Below are 23,635 nucleotides of genomic sequence, written 5' to 3'. Positions count from 1 at the left end.
CCTTTTGGTCTCAGACATATGACCCCACATCTAATTATCTGAGGTTTACCCTCCTCACCAGTTTCTTCAAATTATCCTACCCTAAGTTATTCACACTAATGGAAGAAGCTTTGGTTATCTTTTTTTTTAATCTACATTATTATTTTTTCCACAAACATGAATATTTGTGAGCTGACTGTACTATTTAACTATTAAACTAGCCTTGTTTTCTTCCATCTATGGCTTTACTCTCATGCGACCTTTTTTGCTGAGCCATAAAAACTGATAATGTTTAAAAAGAGAGATTTGACATGGCCTTTTATAAAATGCCATGGTTGTGCCTATCTGAGATAAATGTCTGATGTGCTATTGTTTGCAGAGACCTAATAAAAAACCAGCTGTGAACACGTTTGAATGTGGCACATCATTAGCTAGTTACTAAAATTTTTGTCTGGAAATGTCTCTTAATGTTGTAGAACATTCAAGATGGAAATAAGTTTCTATTGAAATGTTTGGTAAGACAAAGACAGTTCTTACATTTAAGAACCTGCCCTAAAGAATAGAGACTTACCTAGTTCCTTACTAAAAGATTTATTTGTTATTTTGTATGGAAGATGTGTGTTAATCTTTTGACTAGTAAAATAACATGAAATTTTTAAAAAAAGCATTTGGTGAGGTGTTCCAGGAGCAATTCTGAACATTGAAGAAAGGTTGCCTTAGGTCAAATTTTAGGGAAATGAGATAATGCTTAGACATATAAGAAAAAATGAAATGACCTTTGGTCAATAGTATCTGATTTAAATATCATTTTTAATGTTCAATATTCAATATTCTTATGGGCAATCATTCTACTCAATCTATGTCACTGTAACAGACAAAAATCATTCCAAAATAGCCTCCAGTCAGCTCCCTTTTCAAACCAAACAGGAATTAATTAAAAATAAAGCATCTCTCACCCATCTGTGAGGCTGAATTTTATTTATTAGAATAGTTTTTTTTCAAACTCATTCTGACTAGCCACATTTGATTACATTTGTGCCTTTAATCTGTGTGTCAGTGCTAAAATGAATCAAATAGGCCCTTGACCTCTTTCAAAATAATTGCCTTTGCAGTGATTTTTAGAAGCTAATAAAATTGAGCTAGAGATAAAGCACTAGGAAAAAGGAGAGGCTAGATAAATACCATCTTTAGAGTTAAGTTCTTTCAGCAGCACCAAAAAAACAGCAACAGCCAGGATGAGGAAAAATTAATAGTCATTTATTTCCTTTGTCATTAAGTAAAGCACATGAAGCACTTACTTCAACAGCCTGCTAGCTACTTAGGTAAAGATAATGATAATAATGACTAATACTTATGCAGGAAGCTTTCCCTGCAGTACCCGTCAAACTCAACTTTCATCTTAGGCCATTTCTCCTAATAAACACATAATTAGCACAGGTTACTATATGTGTTTTTCTCTACACATATGTGTATTATAATATCTCATTAATTTGTATTCCATTCTCTTTTGAAATTATTTTTAAAATTAAGGAAAGAGATATGCTGTATAAAACACATTCAAAATCTGATACCTATTACTGTTAATATTTACACCAGATAGAGTAGTGTTCAATGCAGTCTGTATGTTCTCTTCAAAGAACAAAATATATGTTTCTTTTCCTTGGTGAAGGTATAATGAGGCAGGCACAGTCATATACTGATGGTAGATACACAATTTTGTACACTTCCAAATAGTAAATAAAAATGTTTTTTCTCAACCAAATACAATTTATTTTATGAAAAATTACAATATAACATGGGAGACACTATGCAATAGTTTGAGATTAAGTCTTTAAAACCCTTGGAAATATACCTCTAACTTTCCTCTGGTCACTGAGCTGGCTAGAGACAGAGCTCATATTAGAATGCGGGATTTCTTTTTTTAAAATATTTAAATTATTTTAAAAATTTAATTATAGTTGACATATAATATATTAGTTTTAGGTGTACACCCCAGTGATTAGACAATACATAACTAATTAAGTGATCATCCTGATAAATCTTGTACCCATCTGACACCATACATAGTTATTGGAATATTATTGACTATATTCCTTATGCTGTACTTTATCCCTATGATTATTCTAGAACAACCAATTTATATTTATTAATCTCTTTACCTTTTTCATCCATCCCCCAAACCCCTTGAATCTGGCAACCATCAAAATATTCTCTATTTACAATAGCTAAGATCTGGAAACAGCCCAAGTGTCCATCAGTAGATGAATGGATAAAAAAGTAGTGGTACATATACACAATGGAGTACTATGCAGCTGTAAGAAAGAAAGATCTCTTATCCTTTGAGACGACATGGAGGGACCTGGAAAGTATTATCCTAAGTGAAAGAAGCCAAGCAGAAAAAGACAAATACCACATGATCTCACTTACATACAGAATATAATGAACATAACAGTCTGAGGAATACGGTAGACCCAGAAACGTGGAAGTAGGGCACAGACTGACATCCCTCAGAAGAGGGGGTGGGGGGTGGGGTGGGAAGAGATAAACCACAGAACTTACATGCATGTATGCATGACCAACGGACATGGACAACTAAGCTGGGGACAGGGCGGGGGTGGGGTGGGGAGGGGGGTGCCAATGGGGTAAAAAAGGAGAAATATCTGTAACAAAAAAATAAATAAATAATTAAAAAAAATATTCTCTGTATCTAGGAGTCTTTCTGTTATGCTCATTTGCTTATTTTGTTTTGTAGTTTAATTATTGGTAGATATGTATTTATTGCCACTTTATTGTTCACATTTTGAAATCTTTTTTCCTTCTTTTTAAAAAAGATCCTTTAACATTTCATGTAATGCTGGTTTGATGGTGGTGATGAACTCCTTTAACATTTTCTTATCTTGGAAGGTCTTTATATGTCCTCCAATTCTAAATAATAACTTTGCTGGGTAGAGCAATCTTGGTTATAGGTCTTTGCTTTTTATCACTTTGAATATTTTTTGCCAATCCATTTTGGCCTGCAAAGATTCTGTTGAGAAATCACCTGACAGTCTTATGGGAGCTCCCTTGTAGGTAACTAACTGCTTTTCTCTTGTTGCTTTTTAAGATTCTTTGTTTTTAACCTTTTGCATTTTAATTATGCTGTATCTTGGTGTGAGCCTCTTTGAGTTCATTTTGTTTGGGGTTCTCTGCACTTCCTGGACTTGTATGTCTATTTCCTTCACCAAGTTAAGGAAGTTTTCCATCATTATTTTTTCAAATAGGTTTTCAATTTTCTGCTCTCTCTCTTCTCCTTCCAGCATCCCTACAATGTGAGTGTTGGTACATTTGTAGTTGTCCAAGAGGCTCCCTACAATATCCTTTTTATTTTTGCTGTTCTGATGAACTGTTTTTAGCTTCCTTATTTTCTAAATTGCCAATTTGATTCTTGGCTTTATCTTCTCTACTGTCGTTTCCTTGTAATTTATACTTCATTTCAGTTCATGTATCCTTCGTTTCGGACTGTTTTTTAAAAAAAATAGTTTTCATGTCCTTTTTTATGCTGTTGAAGTTCTTACTGAGTTTCTTAAGCATTCTTATAACCAATGTTTGAAATCAGCATCTAGCATATTACTTGTCTCCATTTTGTTTAGTTCTTTTTCTGGAGTTTTATTCTGTTTTTTCTTTTGGGACATATTTCTTTGTCTCGTCTTTTTGGCAGCCTCCTTATGTTTGTTTCTACGTATTAGGTAAGCTTCTAGGTCTCCTTGGCTTGGTAGAATGACTTTATATAGTAGGTGTTCTTTATGATCCAGTGGTACAGCCTCCTCGGTTACCTAAACTGAGCACCTCAAGTGTGCATCCTTCCCCCACCATGTGGGCTGTGAACAGCTTCTTGTTGTAGTTGATTCCTGATTGCTGTCAGTATGTCAATGGGAGGAGTTTGCCCCTAGGCTGATTGTTTGCAAGGACTGACTGTGACCACTGATCACCATGGAAAATCAGCTATGCAGGGGCCTACCCCATGGAGCAGAACTTACTTCAGCAGGGCTCTGGTGCCCTCTGAGTTTGCCTCTTCAGTGTATCACCTGCAGAGGTGGTTGAGTGCTTCAATGTGGTCTCAAGCTGTCCACTGATTACACTGGTACTGGGGCTTCCCAGGAGGTGCAGGCCAAGGTCAGTAACCACCTATGTTCTGCCTACTCTCCTTCCCCCAGCATACTCTATAAAGCAATCTGCAGATGGATGCTACTTTTGCTGGGTGTGGGTACCCAGACAAGGCCAAGCTGTGAACCAAGGCTGGCTGCTGCTAGTCACAGGCCTGGGACCACTTATGGTGAGGTACAGGGCACACTGAGGCCAGATGCTTCTTGTTTGAGAGATTTTAGGATAATTAGAAGCATGAACCAAGACAGGCAACTTTTATGGAAAAGCCACTGGAAAGCAGTTTGGGTGGGTTTGGGGGTCACAGGGAATCACCAGGGAAGGACAAACTTTGTTAGCCAGGTTGACAGAGGCTCACATTTGGCCCCTGCCTGCTGGGTCTGTGGGTGGGGGCATCTCAGAAAAGGAACAATGGCCTCTGCCAGCAATCTTGTCTGTCAGAAAGTTACCCCTCCATCCCTCCATTTCTTGCCCTGATGCCACAAAATTTAGTTCCTCCCCATATATCTTTGGTGCCTTTTGAGCTGCTGCCCCAGCACTGGAGCTCAGCGTGAATGAGTCCAAATCTGAGTAAGTCAAATCATGGGCCACTTAAAAGGAATGCCTCGGACTCCAGAGGCTCTCTATCTCCTTTAGCCTCAATCCCCACTGGTTTTTACAGTCAGAATTTATGGAAATTATAGAAACTTCTCTTCCTGGTTCTGAGACCCTGGGCTGGGAGGCCTGGTGTCAGGCTGGGACCTCTCACTCCTCAGGAGGGACCTCCACAGCAGAGATATCCCTCCTCCCACCTGATTTTTACCCACCACACCTGGGTGTTGGACCAGCCTGTTCCTCATCTCCACCCCTCCTACCAGTCTTGATGTGGCATCTTCTTTAAATCCCTAGTTGTAGGACTTCCATTCAGCCAGATTTCAGGTGGTTCTGAATGATGGTTGTTCTGTAGTTTAGTTATAATTTTGATGTGGTTGTGGAAATCAAAAATATTTTTAACAAAATAACATATACCCTTTTATAGCCCTTTTAACAATTTTAGCTATACCATGCAAATATCACACCATACAATCCATACTAATATACCATGTGTTGTACAAACATGGAAATGAAATTGGGTGTAAAAATCAGGGAATGTCTGTTATTCTCTGACCCTCCAAATGGTATTTTCCACCTCGTGTTCCTCTTTTCATTACTGTGGTGGCTCTTTAAAGCAACATACTTTTTAAGTCTTTGATGCATGTGCCAGAGCCTCTGAGGGGATTGAATCAAGGACAGAGCCTACGGGGCCAATAAATAATTCATTCAACATGTTAAATCTCTGGTAAAAAAAAAAAAAAGAGTCCTAAGACTAAATCTTTCAAGTTTCCAGTTCCCTGACTAGTGCACAAAAGCCAACTCAATTCATAATGTGGTTGAAGTTTATTATCAATAGATTATTCAAAATTATAACAGAAAACACTTTTGGGGAATGGTCTAGAAAAGGTCAGTTGAAAACTAGAAGAAATTTTCTTCAAAACCAGAATTTTGAGAGACAGGTGGTCTGAAGTAGTGTTTATGGTTGAGAGTTACCTAATTTACACCAGAAATACAAAGTCCTTCAGGCAAAGACAAATGTAAATTTCATCAGTGAGTTCAAGGGGAAGAAATTTCAAGGAAGATAGTGAGGGAAGGAGCAAAGAAAATGTAAGTAGATCTTAATGATTAATACACTAGAAGCAGTCTGGCTGGTGTGGTTCAGTGGTTGAGCATCGTCCCATGGACTGAGAAGTCCCAGTTTGATTCCCAGTCTGGGCACCTGTCCAGGTTGCGGGCTCTCTCTCTAAAATATCAATAAAAAGGTAAGCTATATGGCTTGCCTAAATAAATTGCAGTTTGGTAGCATAACCATTATTACTTCAGGTGGCATTGGCATGGTAGTAAAACAGGGTGATTTTGTAACAAAATAGTCTTTGGATAATTTACTAAAATTCTAGCCCTAAAAGTATCTTTTTTTTCTGGTATCTCTTCAGGGAGACTCTGAGGTTTTTTAATATGCATTCCTAAGTCACAAGTGCCCACTGTCACAGGTGGTTCCCACCACTTTATCTGCCACTCCTACCCTGGTTTCTTGGTCACTTGAAGCTTCTATAATATACCATAAAATCTCCTTTCTTGACTACCAATACTTTTCCATTGTCCCTTATGCCTCATTTAAATAGATAGGGGAGATTTTATTGAACAATTATGACACTGGAGTGGAAGAGAAAACTTCCTCCTTCACCCCCTACCATTATCTGCTCTACTACAAGGCCCCAAAGCAAAAGCACCTCATGCTAAGTGAAAGCACTTATGATAAGTGAAAGAAGCCAAATGCAAAAAGCTTGTAAGATTCCATTGATATCAAATGTCCAGAATAGACAAATCCATAGATATAGATAACAGATTTATGGTTGTCAGGGGTTGGGGATGGGAATAATGGGGAGTGACTACTAATGTGTACTGGTTTCTTTTTTGGAGTGATGAAAGAGTTTGAGAATTAGTGGTGATGGTTGCACAACTCCTACAATATACTGAGAAAAACACTTAATTGGATAAACTGTATGGTATGTGAATTATACCTTACTAAAAATAAAAGATAGAGACCAGTAGATTGGCAGTTGCCTGGGGCTGGAATTGGGAAAAGTGTCTACAAATGGATGGGAAATTTTTTTGGTTGACCTAAATGTTCTAAAATTAGATTGTGGCCCAGCCCGTGTGGCTCAATGGATTGAATATCGTCCCATGGACTGAGATGTCCTGGTTTGATTCCCAGTTGGGGCATGTGCCTGGGTTGCGGGCTTGGCCCCCAATAGGGGGCGTGCAGGAGGCAGCTGATCAATGTTTCTCTCTCACATCAATATTTCTATCTCTCTCTCCCTGCCAAAAATCAATAAAATTAGATTGTGGGGATAATTGCACAACTCCATGAATGTATTGAAAGCTACTGAATTGTGTACTTCAAATGAGTAAACTTTATGACATATAAATTATAACTCAATAAAACTGTTTTTTAAAAATGTTATGAATATCTTATCTCCTCCAAGACAGATTAAATACAAATCTTTGGGGGTGAGTTCTGGTCATCATTTACTTCCAAAAGTTCCCTAGGTGATCATAACATACAGCTAGAATTGAAAACCACTCTCTTCAATCACGGCTCTGAGTAAAAGAATTGATTGATCTTGAAATGGTGATTCTTATGCCTTATAAAATGTCTGGTACTCTCACTACTACTACACCCTCATTTCACCCCACTTGTTAATTACACAAGATTTATTCATGCATTTAGTAGGGATTTATTAAGCATCTATTGTGTGTAAAGTGCTGATTTGGTCACTGAAGACATAGCTCACATTTTAGTGGGACAAAGAGATATGCAGACAACAAATTGCCATAAAATGTGTTAAAGGATAACTTAGATATATGTTAGGTCCATAAGTCCAGGGAATAGACTTATAGGCATGGATGACTAACTTGTCCAGACATTTTTCTAAAACCTAACAGTCAAATGATGAAATAGATGTACAAATGAATCACTAAAGCACAGTATCACGGAATTGTTATGGTTTAATCATTAACAAAGACAATTTGAGCACCAAGTAGAGAGACCAATTTAAGGTTATTGTAGGAATTTATGCAGGTTTATGAGACAACAAAGATTCATGGAGAGTCAAAAGAGAGATAATATATGGATTTGGTGGTGATGACACAATTTGGTCCATAACACATGGGGAGACTGGTTAGGAGATTTTTGTGGTAGTCCACAAGAGAAATAATAGTAACTTGGACAAGAACAATAGAGTTGGAGATAAAAGTGAATTAATACAAGATAACTTTTAATAAATTACTGACAGGACTTGCTGAAAGGTTATTTATAGACTGTGAAAGGAAAAGTAAAATTATGAATGAAAATTTTCTTTCCTGAGCAATTGTAAGGAAGGTAGTAGTATTTGTAGTGGAAGAGAATAGAGTGGGTAGGGGATTCTTCACAGGGAAATTAAAGTTGTGTTTTTGTTATGTTCAGTTTGAGATTCCTATTGGTTCAGGTGGGATGCCAAGCAGGCAGTGCAAATATGAGTATGGAACTTAGAGGAAAGGCTGGAGACAGAAAGTTGAAGGTTATCAGCATTAAGATGGCATTAAGGCCATGGGGCTAGAAAGGAGAAGGGAGTTGTCTTTTTTTTTTTTTATCCTCACTCAAGGACATTTTTTGATATTTCATTCAGATAGAGTGGGAGGGAGAGAGACTAAGAGAGAGAGAGAAATATCAATGTGAAAGGGACACATCGAGTGGTTGCCACCTGCACGACCAACCAGGGCCGGGGCCAAACTGCAACCGAGGTATGTGCCCGTAGTGGGAACCGAACCCGGGTCTCTCCAGACCTCAGGCTGATGCTCTAACCGCTGAGCAAAACCGGCCAGGGCAGGAGTTGTCTTTTTCTTGAAAGAATAAAACATGAAATGTCAATGTTATTATAAAATAATAAATGAACACTATATATTTGTTTGACCCAATAAGTAGCTTCTTTAAAAAGATAATTATTGTCCTATGTTAGAATGAAGTTTTGATATTTCTTTATAACATTCAATAGCCATAATAAGGCATCCATGGGCTGAAAAGTTTAGTGGTGAGGGTGAGTTAGAAGGGGTACATGCAAATAAAGATCAAGATTGATTTCAAAGTACCAGGTACTTGAAAGTAAGGCTAAGGAGTTCAATGTGATTATGCAGAAGAATGGTGATGCTAGAGAGCTTTGAGCATGCACTTTGCAAAGAAAGATGGTGTTTTGAAAGATCAATCTGGTGCTACTACAATGGATGGTTGGGAAGAATGAAGATAAAGGTGTGGGAGACATGAATCTAGAAGTAGAGAGACCAATTTAAGGTTATTATAGGAATTCATGCAGGATATGAGACAACAAAGATTCATGGAGAGTCAAAGAGAGATAATATATTTTTCCTTGTTAAAAAAGTATCTGGTCCAAGGCAGAGTAAGTTCTTAAAAGAATATTAATTTTGCCCTGGCCGGTTTGGCTCAGCAGTTGGAACATCGGCCTGAGGACCAGAGAGTCCCAGGTTCAGTTCCCACTAGGGGCAGGTACCAAAAAAATAAATAAATAAATAATAATAATAATAATATTAATTTCCTCCCTGTATCTTTGACCACATCTCCAATTATTGGGCCAGTGAGACACAAATTAAATACTTCTTTAAGACTGGAGTAAGACAAAAAAAAAAATTAAATCTCTACCAGTATGTGCTGTGTCCAAGGTTTGATATGAGACAAGCAGTTAACATTCTTGAAACATGCTTTAGTAAGGTATCCCTGAGACAATTTCCTTTGTGAACTGTGTACCTCCTGAAGTAAATGTTACTTCATGATATCATTTTCTTTATTTGTTTTTCAGACTCAATCATACATTAACTGAAGTTATAGTCTTTAGGTATAAAGCTCAGTAAGGCAACTTGTTTTTATTACAGAAATTTGAATTTAAGTACCAATGCTAAATTTGAAATATAAGTTTATGCTTAGCCATTGGCTATGTGATTTAAAAGGTTTGTGGGCTAATTTTATCCAGGCAATCAAGTCTCTTATTGTCTGGCAACACTCATTAAAAGTCCGTAAGAGCAGAAACTTTACAATTTATATTCAATATTATTTGGTATTAGTTTCATGTGTACAGCATAGTTATTAGAAAAGGCTATAGTAATCAAATCAGTATGGCACTGGCATAAAACAGACATATAGATCAATGGAACAGAATAGAGAGCCCAGAAATAAACCCATGCCTTTATAGTCAATTAATATTTGACAAATAATGCAAGAACATACAATGGGATAAAGACAGTCTATTTAATAAATTATGATAGGAAAATTGGACAGATTCATGTAAAAAAATGAAACTGGCCACCTTCTTACACCATATACAAGAATAAATTCAAAATGAATTAAATATTTAAAATGGATTAAAGACTAGAAACCATAAAACTCTTAGAAGAAAAAACATAGGCAGTAAAATCTCAAACATTTCTCTTAGTCATATTTTTCTGATATATGTTCTTGGGCAAGGGCTACAAAAGAAAAAATAAATTGGACTAAATAAAACTAGAATGTTTTTGTACCGCAAAGTAATCCATCAACAAAATGAAAAGACAACCCACTAAATGGGAAAACATATTCATCAAGAATACATTTGATAAGGGGTTAATATCCAAAATTTATAAAGAACTCATACAACTCAACACCAAAAACAAACAATCCAATTAAAAAATGGGCAAAGGACCTGAATAGACATTTCTCTAAAGAGAACATACAGATGGCCATATGAAAGCATGCTCAACATCACTAATCAGCAGAGAGGTGTAAATTAGAACCACAATTAACTCTCACCTCATACCTGTCAGAATGGCTACCATCAATGAATCAACAAGCAACAAGTGTTTGTGAGGATGTGGAGAAAAGGGAATCCTCATGCATTGTTAGTGGGAATGCAGATTGGTGATGCCACAGTAGAAAATTGTTATTTGAATTTTTAAAGAATAAATTATTTTTACAATCAGAAACAAAAAAGATTTGAATATTTTATTAGAATTTAATTAGCTTCTCAAGGGTTATCAGTTCTAAGGAGAAATAAAATTCATTGTCATTAATGAGTTTTTTCAGTCCTGAACACAAAATATCTATATTACTGAGTAAAACAAAATAAGTGCCAGAAATATAATTAAGGACTCTCTGAACAAATCTGGAGTTAAAAATAAGGAGTCAACTCTTACTATCCCAGTCACCAATGTTGAAGGGGTAAAATAATCATGAAGTTAGCAGAATGCACACTGTCAATCCACAGAGTTTGTAAGTAGAAAACTGGGGAAGTGCCATTATGAAACAATCAAATATATTGGTACAAATTTATTAATAAAAATAGGTGAACATTAGTACCGTCTATATAAAGGAGAAATAAAACAATTGTAGGTGCAGATAATTGAAGGCACATATGACATCTTAGAGAAGGAGCAAAAACTTTGGTGAGAATGATTCAAACTCTCTGAGGTGAATACAGTTGTTCAACATATGCTTCACAGTTAGATGTGGTTTGTCTTCTTCCATAAGGTGCCTAATCTCATTTCTTATATACTTCAAGAACTTCAATCCTTCAATCTCTCTCTCTCTCTCTCTCTCCCTTCCCCTTTCTCCGAGCAATGGGGAATAGTGATGGATCATGTTCAATGATTAGATGAGGATGTCAGTTTCACATAATTTTTGCCCAACTGCCTTCAAAATACTATATAGCAAGGGAATATGGAAGGATGATATAGTCACTATTTAATGGATGAAGAAATTTTTAATCATTTCAGTCTCTTTATTTCCTAGGTCGCCTCTTGGTTGCAGATATTAACAGCACTACATGGATGTGTGTGTTTGTTTGTGTGTTTTTTAAATTCAGATTTCAATAATCAGAGCTAACTGGATGACCCCAGTTAACACCTATACTCTGGTCACACATAAAACTTATTCAAAATGCTACTGCTAATGATATTAACGACTTATTGATCTAATATTTTCCCAGGCTGTTTGACAGGTCATGTGTTTCTAATTAAGTTTTCATTGATTCTTGAGGAACAGCATTAAAATAAATAAAGATTAGATTTGAAAGCTCTGCACACAACACACACATTTAAATGTAAATATACAACAAATTATTTTAAAGACATTTTAAGGTCAATTTTCAGCATTTTGGACACTTCTACTCATAAAATATCCAAGGATTCCTTTTAAAGTCACTTACGTGCTAGCAGTTCAAAACTGTGTTGTTTTTTAATTTTTTCATCTAGAAGATTTATCAGATGGCTAGATGCAGAACATAATTTTAAAATGTATCTAGCAGTATAATATAGATAAGAGCTTAGACTCTAAAATGAGTTGCCCTATGTTCAAAGTCCAGACCCACCATTTACTCATTATTTAACTTTGGGAAGTTTCTCAACCACTCTGTGCCTGTGTTTCACTTCCTCACCTATAAACCCTCATAAAGTTGTAGGGATGTCAGAAAACCCATGTAAAGCTTCTCTCATAGTATCTAATTACAGTAAGTGACCAGTGGTAAATCCCTATATTTGGTTTACCCAGCACATAAAAGCTGACTAGCCAGCTTGATGATATTCACCTCCTCTTCAAAATAGGAGTGGTGCCCGGCCACTGTGGCTCAGTGGATTGAGCATCGTCTCATGGACTGAGAGGTCCCGGTTTGATTCCTGGGTTTTGGGCAGGAGGCAGCCGATTGATGTTTCTCTCTTCTTCTTTCCGCCTTCTCTAAAAATTAATGAAACTATTCTTTTAAAATTAACAACAACAACAAAATGGGGGTGGTAAGCCAGATTCAATAATGTATATGCACACTAGAAAGACACCCCTTTCTGAAGACACCCTCAGTGGGTACTCTAGTGTTAAGTGATGCTGAAGTATCTTGCAAGGCAAGATCCTGGTGGGTAAGTAGGCATTATGATTGTAATTTCAAGTAGTAATAAATATTAGTGCTGAGCACATTTAAATCTCATATCAGGTAAGGCACCCCTCAGGACTTGCTGAACCCTTAACAACTAGATATTTAAAAAGTAATCAAACTCAGTGTTTCCTAGGGCACAAATAAATTCGAAATACATTCTTTTGTAAGAAATCCAAAAGAATAAATCTCAATGCTAAAATGCAAAGCATTTGTGAAATTGTTACTTTTTTTTTTTTACCAATATCCATGTATAAACAGACATTCAATCATTTAGACAAAACAAATCTACTTCAACGTAAGTTAGAAAGCCATACTAGACTTAGAGCAAGATAGACAGGTCCATAATTTAGAGAGAGTTGCCAGAAGGAGACCCCATAGCAATGTCCCTTAACTGCGTCCCTTAACTGCAATTATCAGCTGGGTTTTACAAAGAATGCAAACTTATCTGTGAATTAGTTTGTCCCTAGGCTAACACCCTATTTTGGTCTGGGACTCTGGAATGATAATCGTTTCTAGTCTCGCCTTTGCTAAACTTCAAAAGAACCAGGTCAAAGCCACTTCTATGTCATATTTGTGACTTTTTGTTCTCTAATAACTTTTGGCATGGGCACGTCTTTGTCTGCCTATTTATAGTTAAAGTGAATTTCCAAGCCCGTGGACTTGGAAGCTCTGGCTTCAGCCCTAAAATTCCACATTTCTGCTCTTTCCAGATTCCCTTAACCAGTGGGCAGCCCTGTAACTATCTCCAGGGCAATGAAGGGCCTCTCCTGGCAGGTAAACCTGTCTGGTGAATCCGCCCATCAGAGGCGTGTCAGCACCCATTTCCTGGAGCAATCTCACAGGGTGGTTCCACTTTCCATTCAGGTTCAAATACTTTGCTGCCTCCTCTACAGCTGCCAGACTTGCTCCTGCTGCTGCTCAGGTAACTCATTTCCCCCTGGCACCACTATAGACAGAGGTGGTTGATAAAAGGCTCTTACGTGTGCCTGCCTGTCTACCTTCCTATCCCTTCGGTTCATGATCTTCCTCTGTCTTTCTCTCTCTGTTCCTTAGGGAGAGCATCTGGAGTGTACCTTACTGACCACCGAGAAGATGATGAGTTCAAGCTATTGGAATGAGATGAGCAGCAGCAGCAGCTGTGGGACTCAGCAGCTCCCAGAGGTGCTGCCGTGCCAGCCTCAGCATTACCACTGCTACCATCAGTCGAGTCAAGCCCAGCAGCCTCCAGAAAAAAATGTAGTGTATGAACGAGTGAGGACCTACAGTGGACCCATGAATAAGGTGGTTCAGGCCTTGGATCCCATCGGCTCACGAGAAGTGCTCTCCCCTCTCAAAACATCCTCCTCCTACCAAAATTTGGTTTGGAGCGACCGTTCCCAGGTACCACAAAGACAGCTATGTCAGGCTAGTAGAGAGGGGAAATTTGGAACCTTATTTCTTTTCTTTCTGTGTCTCTGTCTGTTATAAAGGATGTTATCTCTCAGTGGAATGCAGCTACATATTCAATGTACATTAATCGAAATGGCATCTGTTGGCTGTTCTTTCATTTGCTAGTGTCTGTGGTTGTTACCAGTTTCAATGATTTTCATAATCTAACTAGAGCATAGGATGGCTCATTTTTTGTTAAATGTGATTGAAATATCTGATCTGAGGTAGTCGTTTGCTCCTACCACAAAGCAATCCTCAACTTGAATACAATAATTTTTTATAGAATACGTTTTCACTGATTCACTTCATATCAGAAATAAACAGATTTTTAAAAATCAAATAAGATGGTTCAGGGACAATGGCATGTGACGAGCAAATAATTGCATTCAGCAAATAGTATGCTATTCTAAGATAAATGACAGGCACAGATCCCTGTTCGAATTGCCGTATGTGTTTCATATTCTGGAAATGACACATGATTCTTGAAGCACTAAGGGGAATAATTTATGAACATTGGTAAAAGAGTAGATAAAGGATTAAAGAAGGCAAGATGTAACCAACTGCTTATATGAAAGCTAAAAGGGGTAGAACTCTAAGGCACCCTTTAAAATTAAATAAATTCGTTTGTAACGGGGTTACTTCAGCATCAGTATCTGAGCTAATAATCCTGCCAATAAATTTAAAAGAACATTGCAAGACTATATAAAATTAACAACCTTATGTTTTCATTTTTGACTCTTTTTACATTAAATTTTTATGTCTTTAAACTTTCAGAAATATTCTGTACAAATTGAAATTATGTTTTCAAGATACAGTTTGTACTGTAAAGAGCTCAAAAAAAAAGAAAAAAAGAATACAATCATTGGGATATTATCCCACGTTGCATTACCATACTATCTGGGATAATATGAATGATTTTCCCCCAAACCACAATTTAAAGTAGGATATAAAACAACGTTTCTGAAGTATATAATAAAACTATTTTTAAGGTATTAAAAATACCTAGATAACCCAACAACTACAAAGACCTTACTCTTTTCTTTCACACCAGCTTAATTTAAGGAAAAAATATGATGAAAAATCTATGAGTTAGTGTTAGTAATTTCTTATTTGAGAAAAACTCCACCTATACTGAAGTCAAAGGGAAGAAAAATATAAAGGTTAAAAATACTAGTTTGTATAAGTGATAATGATGCAGATGTACATTCCAATATTCTATATTAGATGCTGATGACCAATGTGTTTCTTAGTAGCCCCAAAACAATGAGGTCAAAGACAACAGTTCCATTATCATAAGAATGCTAAACCACCATACCTGTCATTGTTATTTAACCAATTAACCTCTTCTTGTCAACTTCCTGGAAAAAGCAAGATGAATAGATAAAAAACTGAAATATGGTAAATCATAAATACTGACTACAGAACAAGTTTTAGGATCATATTTTATTGTATGTTCCTTAGTTCAACTTACTTTTTTAATAATCCCAGGACCAAGCTGGCTGGGCTTTTTACAAGACTTTCCTTCTTTCCACTTGATATTTGTTTGAGTGATCCTTATAAGACTATTTTCACCCGGATATGTAGTTTTCCATAGAGGGCTCTATAAAATTATAGGGACCGAAAATGTGGCCACAGAAACCAGGATGAGAGATTGGAATGGATAGTGTTGTGAAGTCTGAAGTTATTTGTAATTGAAAAGAAAGAAAACTAAGGGCTGGGTGAAAATGATTGAGGTGAGATTTAGATTTGTGATAAAGTAAAAGAATAAGTAGCTTCATTCCCTTAGTGAAACAAGAAGAGAGAAAAATTGACCGTAACATTTCAAATTGAGTTAGATATCAAAGGGCACTCACAAATCCACTAAAAGACAATTTGTCAAAAATCTTTTAGTTAGCTGCAACAAAGAATATGACTAGGGCCAGCCAGTGTGGCTCAGTGGATTAAGTGTGGTCCCATGGACTGAGAAGTCCTGGTTTGATTCCTGGTCAGGGCACACGCCCGGGTTGCAGGCTCAATCCCCAGTAGGGAGCGTGCAGGAGGCTGGCAATCGATGTTTCTCTTTCACATCAATGTTTCTCTCTCTCTAAAAAAAAAAAAAAAAAACTCAATAAAACAGACTTTAAAAAAAGAATATGACTAGAAAACTCTATTTTCTTTTATTTTCTCTCTGTTTATTGGTAGGAAGGCATTGTATAAAGTAGGACCTAGATTTAATCTGAAATTACCTTCATGCTAACAAAATAGTTAAGATGAGACTGGGTAAGATGTGACAGCTTTGGTATGCACCATGCCAAGCACAAACAAGCAGAACATATTATTCAAAATTATTTTTTTGTTCATCATATGTTTTAATAACGTTTCTCTGTAATATGCTATGTTTCAGAGACATTTTGAGTTGGTATGTGGCAATTATTCTGATGCCAGAATTTATGACCTAGGAAGATGGTTGATCATCACAAATTCAATTAAACTTTTACTTTAACTGTTTTTAGTATTTTGGTGTTTGGATGACATTCAGAGAATTCATATGATTTTAAAAATATATAATTGCCAGTAGTAAAATATGTTCCTTTTGAGAAACCGAAATTGATGCTACTCTGCTTTGCTTCCTGAATCTTAATTTTAGCTTATGTATTTAATTTTAGATTTAACCAAATGCATTTTGCAGCACTTTAGTATTTTCTATATGTGGCTTTTTAGTATATGTTTTTTCTCTATTGCCTTGTGTACTAAAATGATGTTCATAACCATAAACATTTTCAATTTTTTCAGATATAATGTTGATTTCTTTCTTGTCTATAATCTATTAGATATATTTTATGATTCTCTTGGTTATTATTTTGTCTGATTGATAGAGTGTTCCTCAGAGAAATTTTAATGTAGAAAACAGTTGCTGGTGAAATATTCTAAGTTGATAGTAGAATTAAAATTACTAAGTTTATTCGTATAAACAGGTAAAATCATACACAGGTGTAATCAAGGTCATAGATGCATTTTAGGACTGACAGTGGTACTGTGAATAAATGTAGTCCTAGAAATTACATAAAACAAAAGGAATTAAAAAAAACCTTCACAGTTCAACCTTTTTAAAAGGTTCAATATTAAACTACTGTCATAACTCAAAATTGCATACTGTCTTAAATCAACAGCATTGATGTTAATTACTCACTGGACATGAATTTTTCTATTCCATTAATTTAGCTTTTCATGAAGTTTAAGTTATTTTTCATGTATTCAGAGGAGCTGTGTGGTGTGAGAGAGAAATAGATGAAAATAAACTTTTAATACCAGTTATTCATTGAATAGATATTTATTAAATGCCTATTATATAGGAAGAACTATGATTATCCAGATAAATACCGTAAGGTTATCTAGGGAGAGGCCACACCAAGGAGATATACAGGACCTAGTCTATATAAATTACATTTTAAAATATTACTTTGTGCTTTGGCTATCGACGATTTTATTGAATACACTAAGTTTTGGTGAAAGAAGGAACCTCTTAATGTATGTGTTATATGGGTTACCATTTTTTAGAATTTGAAACTTGGAAACAAATTCAACTCTAAAGAGCCACCCAAGGGAGAATGGGTGTTTACAAATGGTCTAGGCTCTTAGTAATTATTCAGCTGGGCTTATCTTTGTTACATTATTTTTTTTTCCTTTTTCTTTTGTTACAAAAATTGTGGATAGCTCCCTTACTGACCCAGGATTTCTATACACTATCAGAAAATGTTCCTGTTCTGTGGGGATGGATGTGGTGCTTTGATAAATTGTTGTTCAAAGGTGTGGTCACTGAAGTGAATGATTGTTCAGGGAAGTAGGTTGCCTGAAAAAGGAATGAGGTCATAGGATAAAGAGGCGCACATTTCCAGCTTTGGTCATTCCTTTTGTGCTCACAATTAAATGAAGCTATAGAAATTGTTGAGTGCATCTAATTGCTGGGTGAAATTGTCCATGCCAATTGTCTTTGTCTTTGTTTAAGGGAGGTCTGATAAATTTCTGGGCCTATTTTCAGTCAGTGGCACTCACACGCAAGCTGTTGTATGTGTGTGCATGTGCACAGCGAGGTGGCGAGGTGGGGGGCTTGGGGCAAGGAGAAGGGGGATGAACTTGTCCTTGGACTGTCTTGATCCAAATTTCTTTTCTTGACAATTCATGGTAAAACATCTGGGAGATATGCCATGCTTTTAAACCCCATTTAAAAGTGAAAACCCTTGTGCCCTATTGTACATGTCCATGATTTCTGTCTTTTTTTTTTTTCTTTTATCTTTTTTGCTCAAGTCCTCCACCCTACACCCCTTCCCCAGGCTGTGTGCCTGCTTTCTTTCTATGAGTCTGTCCCTATTTTGCTTGGTAGTTCAGCAAATAGTGTTGGAAAAATTTTAATTTAATTTAATTAAAAAAAAAATCCTTTCTAAACTAGTGTATTTGAGGTAACTTTTTCTTCATACCAGCAGCTATTTTAATACTGATCCTTTTTTTACTTCCAGTGGAGAATATACACGTCTCATTTTTAAAAGAAAGAAAGCACACACTGCAAAGAGACTATATGCTTGATTTTCTTTCTCAGTTTCCTGTAGGAAAAGAAGAGGAATTGTCCTGAAATAAGTCTCTTAAGTGAGAATTACTCTTGGAGGAATGGAATAAGGGGAAGTAGTTTCATTACTAGTACATTCTAGTATTTTCTATTGCTTTCTTTACATGAGAACAGGATCACAGACTTTAATTAAGGAAGTGTTTATTTCATCTACAGAGAGCTCATTATATTGTATATGTTTCTTCCTGTACAAAGTTCAGAACAACATCTCAAAAATAACCTAAGGCAGGTGTTTAACCACGTCACTGGCTTTGAAAGGTTCTAACAAAAGCATCTTCCATACTATTCAGAGAATTTATTCAAATGGAAGTTTGCCTTGGCAAATTTTGTCAGCATAAATGTCAGATGGTTTTTAAAGATATTGCCTTTTTGAAAACTGTTTGGCCTAGAGTGTTCCTATTATTACTTTCAGTGATTCTCACAGTCATTAGGACCGACAGTAGCATCCACAAGGCTCCCATGGTTTTTCTTCTTTGAGCATTATATTCTTTATTAGTTTTCAAGTAAAGTTTTAAAATTTAAATTAGACAACATGAAACAGTTTCATGTTCATTTCAACAAGTTTCCAAATATTTACAGAACAAAGTCCTGCCCTGTGTATAGAATTTTCTGTTTATTATCCAATTCTCATTCCCAGCCACCTCACCGTCTTTCCTGTATTGATTGCACCAAGGTTTTGAACTCTTTGATCAGAACTGTCAATAGGAAAATGAAAGCCAATAGGTATTTACTGAAGAGGTTCATATTCTTCAGAGTCTTAAAGATCAGTCACAGAGAACATTTGTGTAGAAAATGCCCATACGAGTGAATCTATGTGGAATGGTGTCTCCACTTGGTGTCTCTGGAGAGAGGCAAATAATAAATGTGCAGAGATGACTTTGACAGAAGTGAACTATGCCACTGTCTAGTGCTATGGCTAAGAGTGTAGGCTTAGGTTTTAAACTTCTCAGGTTTAAAATCCTGGTTTGAGGGCTTGCTAGCTTTATTACCTAACTCGTAAGATTTTTTTTTAGAGGTAAATGCAGTAATATATGGCATAAAACACACTACACACTGCCCTGAGACACAGTTAGTGTTGATGTTGCATTACCTAGAATAAATTTCTTGACCTCTCAGGACCTCAGTGTCCTCACTTGTAAAGTGAGGACAATAATACCTTCCTTTGGGTTGTAGTGAATATTTAATAAGATAGCATGTAAAGGTGTCCAGCACAATGACTGGCACAGACTTGGCACTTCCTGATTCTTTCCATTGGTATTATTAACTTATAAAAATGTAGCCAACAAAAGCCCCTAGCTGCACAGACAAAATAAGTTAATAAACTTAATGACTAGACTATAAAGTTAGAATTCCTTTCACACTGGAAAGATTAGGTAAACACATATGCTTGAAAATCTTATTAGGGCTCTGCTAGCTAAGAAAGACTAATGAGAAAAAGCATTAAAGCAATTTTCTAAAATTCATGGTATATGATCAAAAGACTGGAACAGCAGGAATGTATTTATAATATTTACTGGCATAAATATCCTGTAGAAAGAGTAATTTGGAAGTTCTCATGCTCTTAGAGTCTTAGAACTTGAACCTCAATATTTGAAATGGAGTTTTATTGTCTGTTTCTTTTTCCTTTTTTTTTTTTTTCTTTTTAAAATATAGTGACATGGAGCATGAAAGCTTGCTGGCAGTCTGCCTCTTACCCAACGTTTCCTGTAGATTTATACTTCCAGTAGGGTAGCGTGTGGCTATTTACATTAAAACTAATTAACATCAAATACATTTAAATACATATGCAGTTTCACCGTGGCATTAGCTACATTTTGAGTGCTCAATAGTCACATAAGTCTAGTGGCTATTGCAGTGAACAGTACAGATAAAGAAAACCTCAGAGAGGTCTACTGGACACAGCAGATCTACATATCCAAGCTGCTCATTTAAATACAGAAATGCCTCTAAGATCGTTGCATTCAAAGAAATTCATAGAGGTACAAATGTGCTTCCGATTTACATGATCAGCTGTAATGAGCACATAGGAATGGAACAAAAAATGAAGCCACGAACTCTCAAAGTATGTTTAGAGTGACAATTTCAGTAGAAGAATGAATAAACCTTCAATGAAAAGAACTTCAATGATTTTTATGTATGCCTACATATATATATATATTTTTTGTCCATCTGTGTAATTTTCTCAGAACCTCACTTTTTGACAGAACAAATGGTTAAGAAGAGGAATAAGGTGAATAACACCCTCGTCCCCATCAATGCATCTTGTTTTCCTTTGGGCCCGTGATTTGGGTTTCATAGTCTCTCTGGAACTGCCTATCTCCCTTAACCTACTGAATTTTTAATCTTTAGTAAGTATAGTTCAGATATAAACATTTTTCAAAGATGAGACAATGAAGGCACAGTGATGTGATGTGACTTGCTCAAGTTCATACAACAAATATATAGTAGAACTAGAATTTAAATCTGGCAGTCTAGCTCCAGGATCTGTACTGGTAACCATGCAGTAGCCATGGTATATTGTGTATTCTTTGTCTACACATTTGACTCTTATCTATGTCACGCAGTCTCCAATATCTGATTCCTATTTATACTTCATGATCATTTTCTTATAGGTGCTCCCATTATGCACCATCTAAACTCTTTTGGGACATAAGCCAGGGTATAAATAAATAATGTAAATGAACATTTCAATGCTTTTAAAATATTATGTTATTTACCAAGAAGGTAGATATTTTTTTGTCGCTCTTCACAATTGTTTTTTATATTTTTCTCATAAATTTTATTGATTCTTTTGAATAAAAATATATGAGACTGCATCACTGGGTAATAAGTTGATTAATTTTTAGTTACTTAAAGCTCACAAATGCTTTGGCAGAACTTTAATAGAAATGTTATGAAGAAATAAAATTGGCTTGTACCTTATTGTAGAAATTATGATCTCAGCAATAAAATGGCATTTGATTTGTAATTTAAAATCTTAAAAATCTTTGATAATCAAATTCCAAAGTTAGGTTCAAACTCCTCGCCTTGATGTTAAAAGACTTTCTTCGAATGGTTCCATCCTATTTTTACAGTCTTACCTCACACTACCCACCTCTTCCCACCTTGTGTTCCAGACACACTGTACTACTCTCAGTTTCATAGATAAACTGATCGGTTTGCTTCCCTCCCACCCCAGCCCCTCTTCATTTGTTCCATTCCTCACTCTGGCAACATTTTCCCTTCCTTCACATTTCTACTGGAATTCTACCTATCCCTCAAAATCTATCTGAAAAGTCATTTACTTCAAGACATCTTCTCCAACCCTAAATCTTCTTACCTTCTCCTCATCACAGTACTCCACGTCCAAATTCATTCCAGATGTGGTCTCCTTTTAAAGGGAGCATCACTTTTTATCGTTTAACTATATATAGGTATATCAAGTATTATATTATTTCTGTTGTCCTTCTTCCTTCTCCCTCCACCAGGGTCTGTTAAGGATTGAGGTTTTTTTTTAATCAAAATAAATGTTTGGAGGAATAGAATGGAAATTATCTCCCTGCTCACTCCACTTTCCCCCTGCCCCCCTTTGTGATTATGGCTTGCAAAAATCTCTGAATGTGGCTGTCAGCACTGGCTTTTGTATAGATATATGACTAGGATTGTTTATGCATTTCATTCTTCTGTGTCTTCTTTTTGAACTGAAAATGGATAGAAGGATATGAATTGCCTCTTTAAAAAAGTGGATAGCCCTGGCCGGTTTGGCTTAGTGAGTGGAACATCAGCCTACAGACCAAGAGTCTCAGGTTCGATTCCCGTAAGGGCACATACTAAAAAAAATGTAGACAACACATTGAATATAAGGAACCATTTTAAAAGTCAGTGTTCTATTCTGGTTTTTGTGTCCCATTAAGCATCTGGATTTGACTTGTTTATTTTTTATTAATATTTTTCCCTATGGACAAATATTTCTGGTTACTTATTATGTCAAATGCTTAAAGGGTTTTTCTGATCTATCATTATACTATTTTCCTGCATTTGTTGTGATACTTTCTTTAAGCAAATTAGTTTGAAGGTGCTAATTAATTTGCTGATAAAGATAGTCCCTCTACCTCCCCTGCTATTGAAATTCTAAGTGATGTGTTTTTATTTACTGAATCTTATTCAGTTATTCTGCAACTGGCTGAGTTATGTGCCCCCAAATTCCTTTATAAAAACTAATACTATTCAGTACTCATCCACACACCAATATACATTTAGAACTTTCCAAGAAAATCTTTTTGTCCTCATAGTATTTACCAATTTCTCTTCTAACAAAGACTTCAGCCTGGATGCATAGATTCCTGCATAAAATTATTTTAAAATCATCACAGACATAATTACATCTAAGAAGAGTTCTCTAGAAAAGTTGCTTAAATCCCCTACACACATCTCATATTACTGTTCTGCCCCCAAACCTTCCAAGACACTCAGTATGTATACATTTCTTACCCTGACTTTCAAAGCCCTCCACTATCTGGCTCCTGTGGACTTACTTCCTGGAAATCCCCTTTTGGTGTTATATGTTTCAGCCAAAATGTACACTATTTTTCTCTAAATATAGCCCCCAATTTTCAACAATTATGCATTTGCTCATGTTACACTTGAAAAGACCCTATCCCCCAGTCTTACTATCTAGATATGCTGAAATCATAACAATTTTTAAGACCTTCCTCAATAATAACCTTGTGATGAAATCTCAGATTGTCCTAGGCTGAAGCTGTCTCTTAGCCCTCGAACCTTCCATAGTAAGTTCCTTATAGTTGTTCTTCTTTTTAAAATATTTTTTCTTTATTGATTTTAGAAAGAGAGAAAGGGAGAGGGAGAGAGAGATAGAAACATCCATGAGAGAGAATGTCGATTGGCCGCCTCCTGCATGCCCCCCACTGGGGATCGGGCCCACAATCTGGGCATGTACCCTGACCGGGAATCGAACCAGCAACCTCCTGGTGCA

At 36.2% G+C, this 23,635-nt stretch overlaps 1 protein-coding gene across 1 annotated transcript in view; it reads left to right on the top strand.

Annotated features, from left to right (window-relative positions):
- Positions 1 to 13,459: 13,459 nt before the first annotated feature.
- The window catches only part of POF1B (POF1B actin binding protein), a 71,121-nt gene continuing 60,945 nt past the window's right edge, over positions 13,460 to 23,635 (top strand). The window contains exons 1-2 of the mRNA XM_036270810.1: positions 13,460 to 13,557; positions 13,689 to 14,015. Coding sequence (XP_036126703.1) covers positions 13,728 to 14,015 — 288 coding nt within the window. The 5' untranslated portion in view covers positions 13,460 to 13,557; positions 13,689 to 13,727. The remainder of the gene's footprint in view (positions 13,558 to 13,688; positions 14,016 to 23,635) is intronic.

The sequence above is a fragment of the Molossus molossus genome, unplaced genomic scaffold, assembly GCF_014108415.1.
Source record: "Molossus molossus isolate mMolMol1 unplaced genomic scaffold, mMolMol1.p scaffold_m16_p_2, whole genome shotgun sequence".
In the NCBI taxonomy this organism is placed as follows: domain Eukaryota; kingdom Metazoa; phylum Chordata; class Mammalia; order Chiroptera; family Molossidae; genus Molossus; species Molossus molossus.
This window is presented reverse-complemented; position numbering and strand designations above follow the sequence as displayed.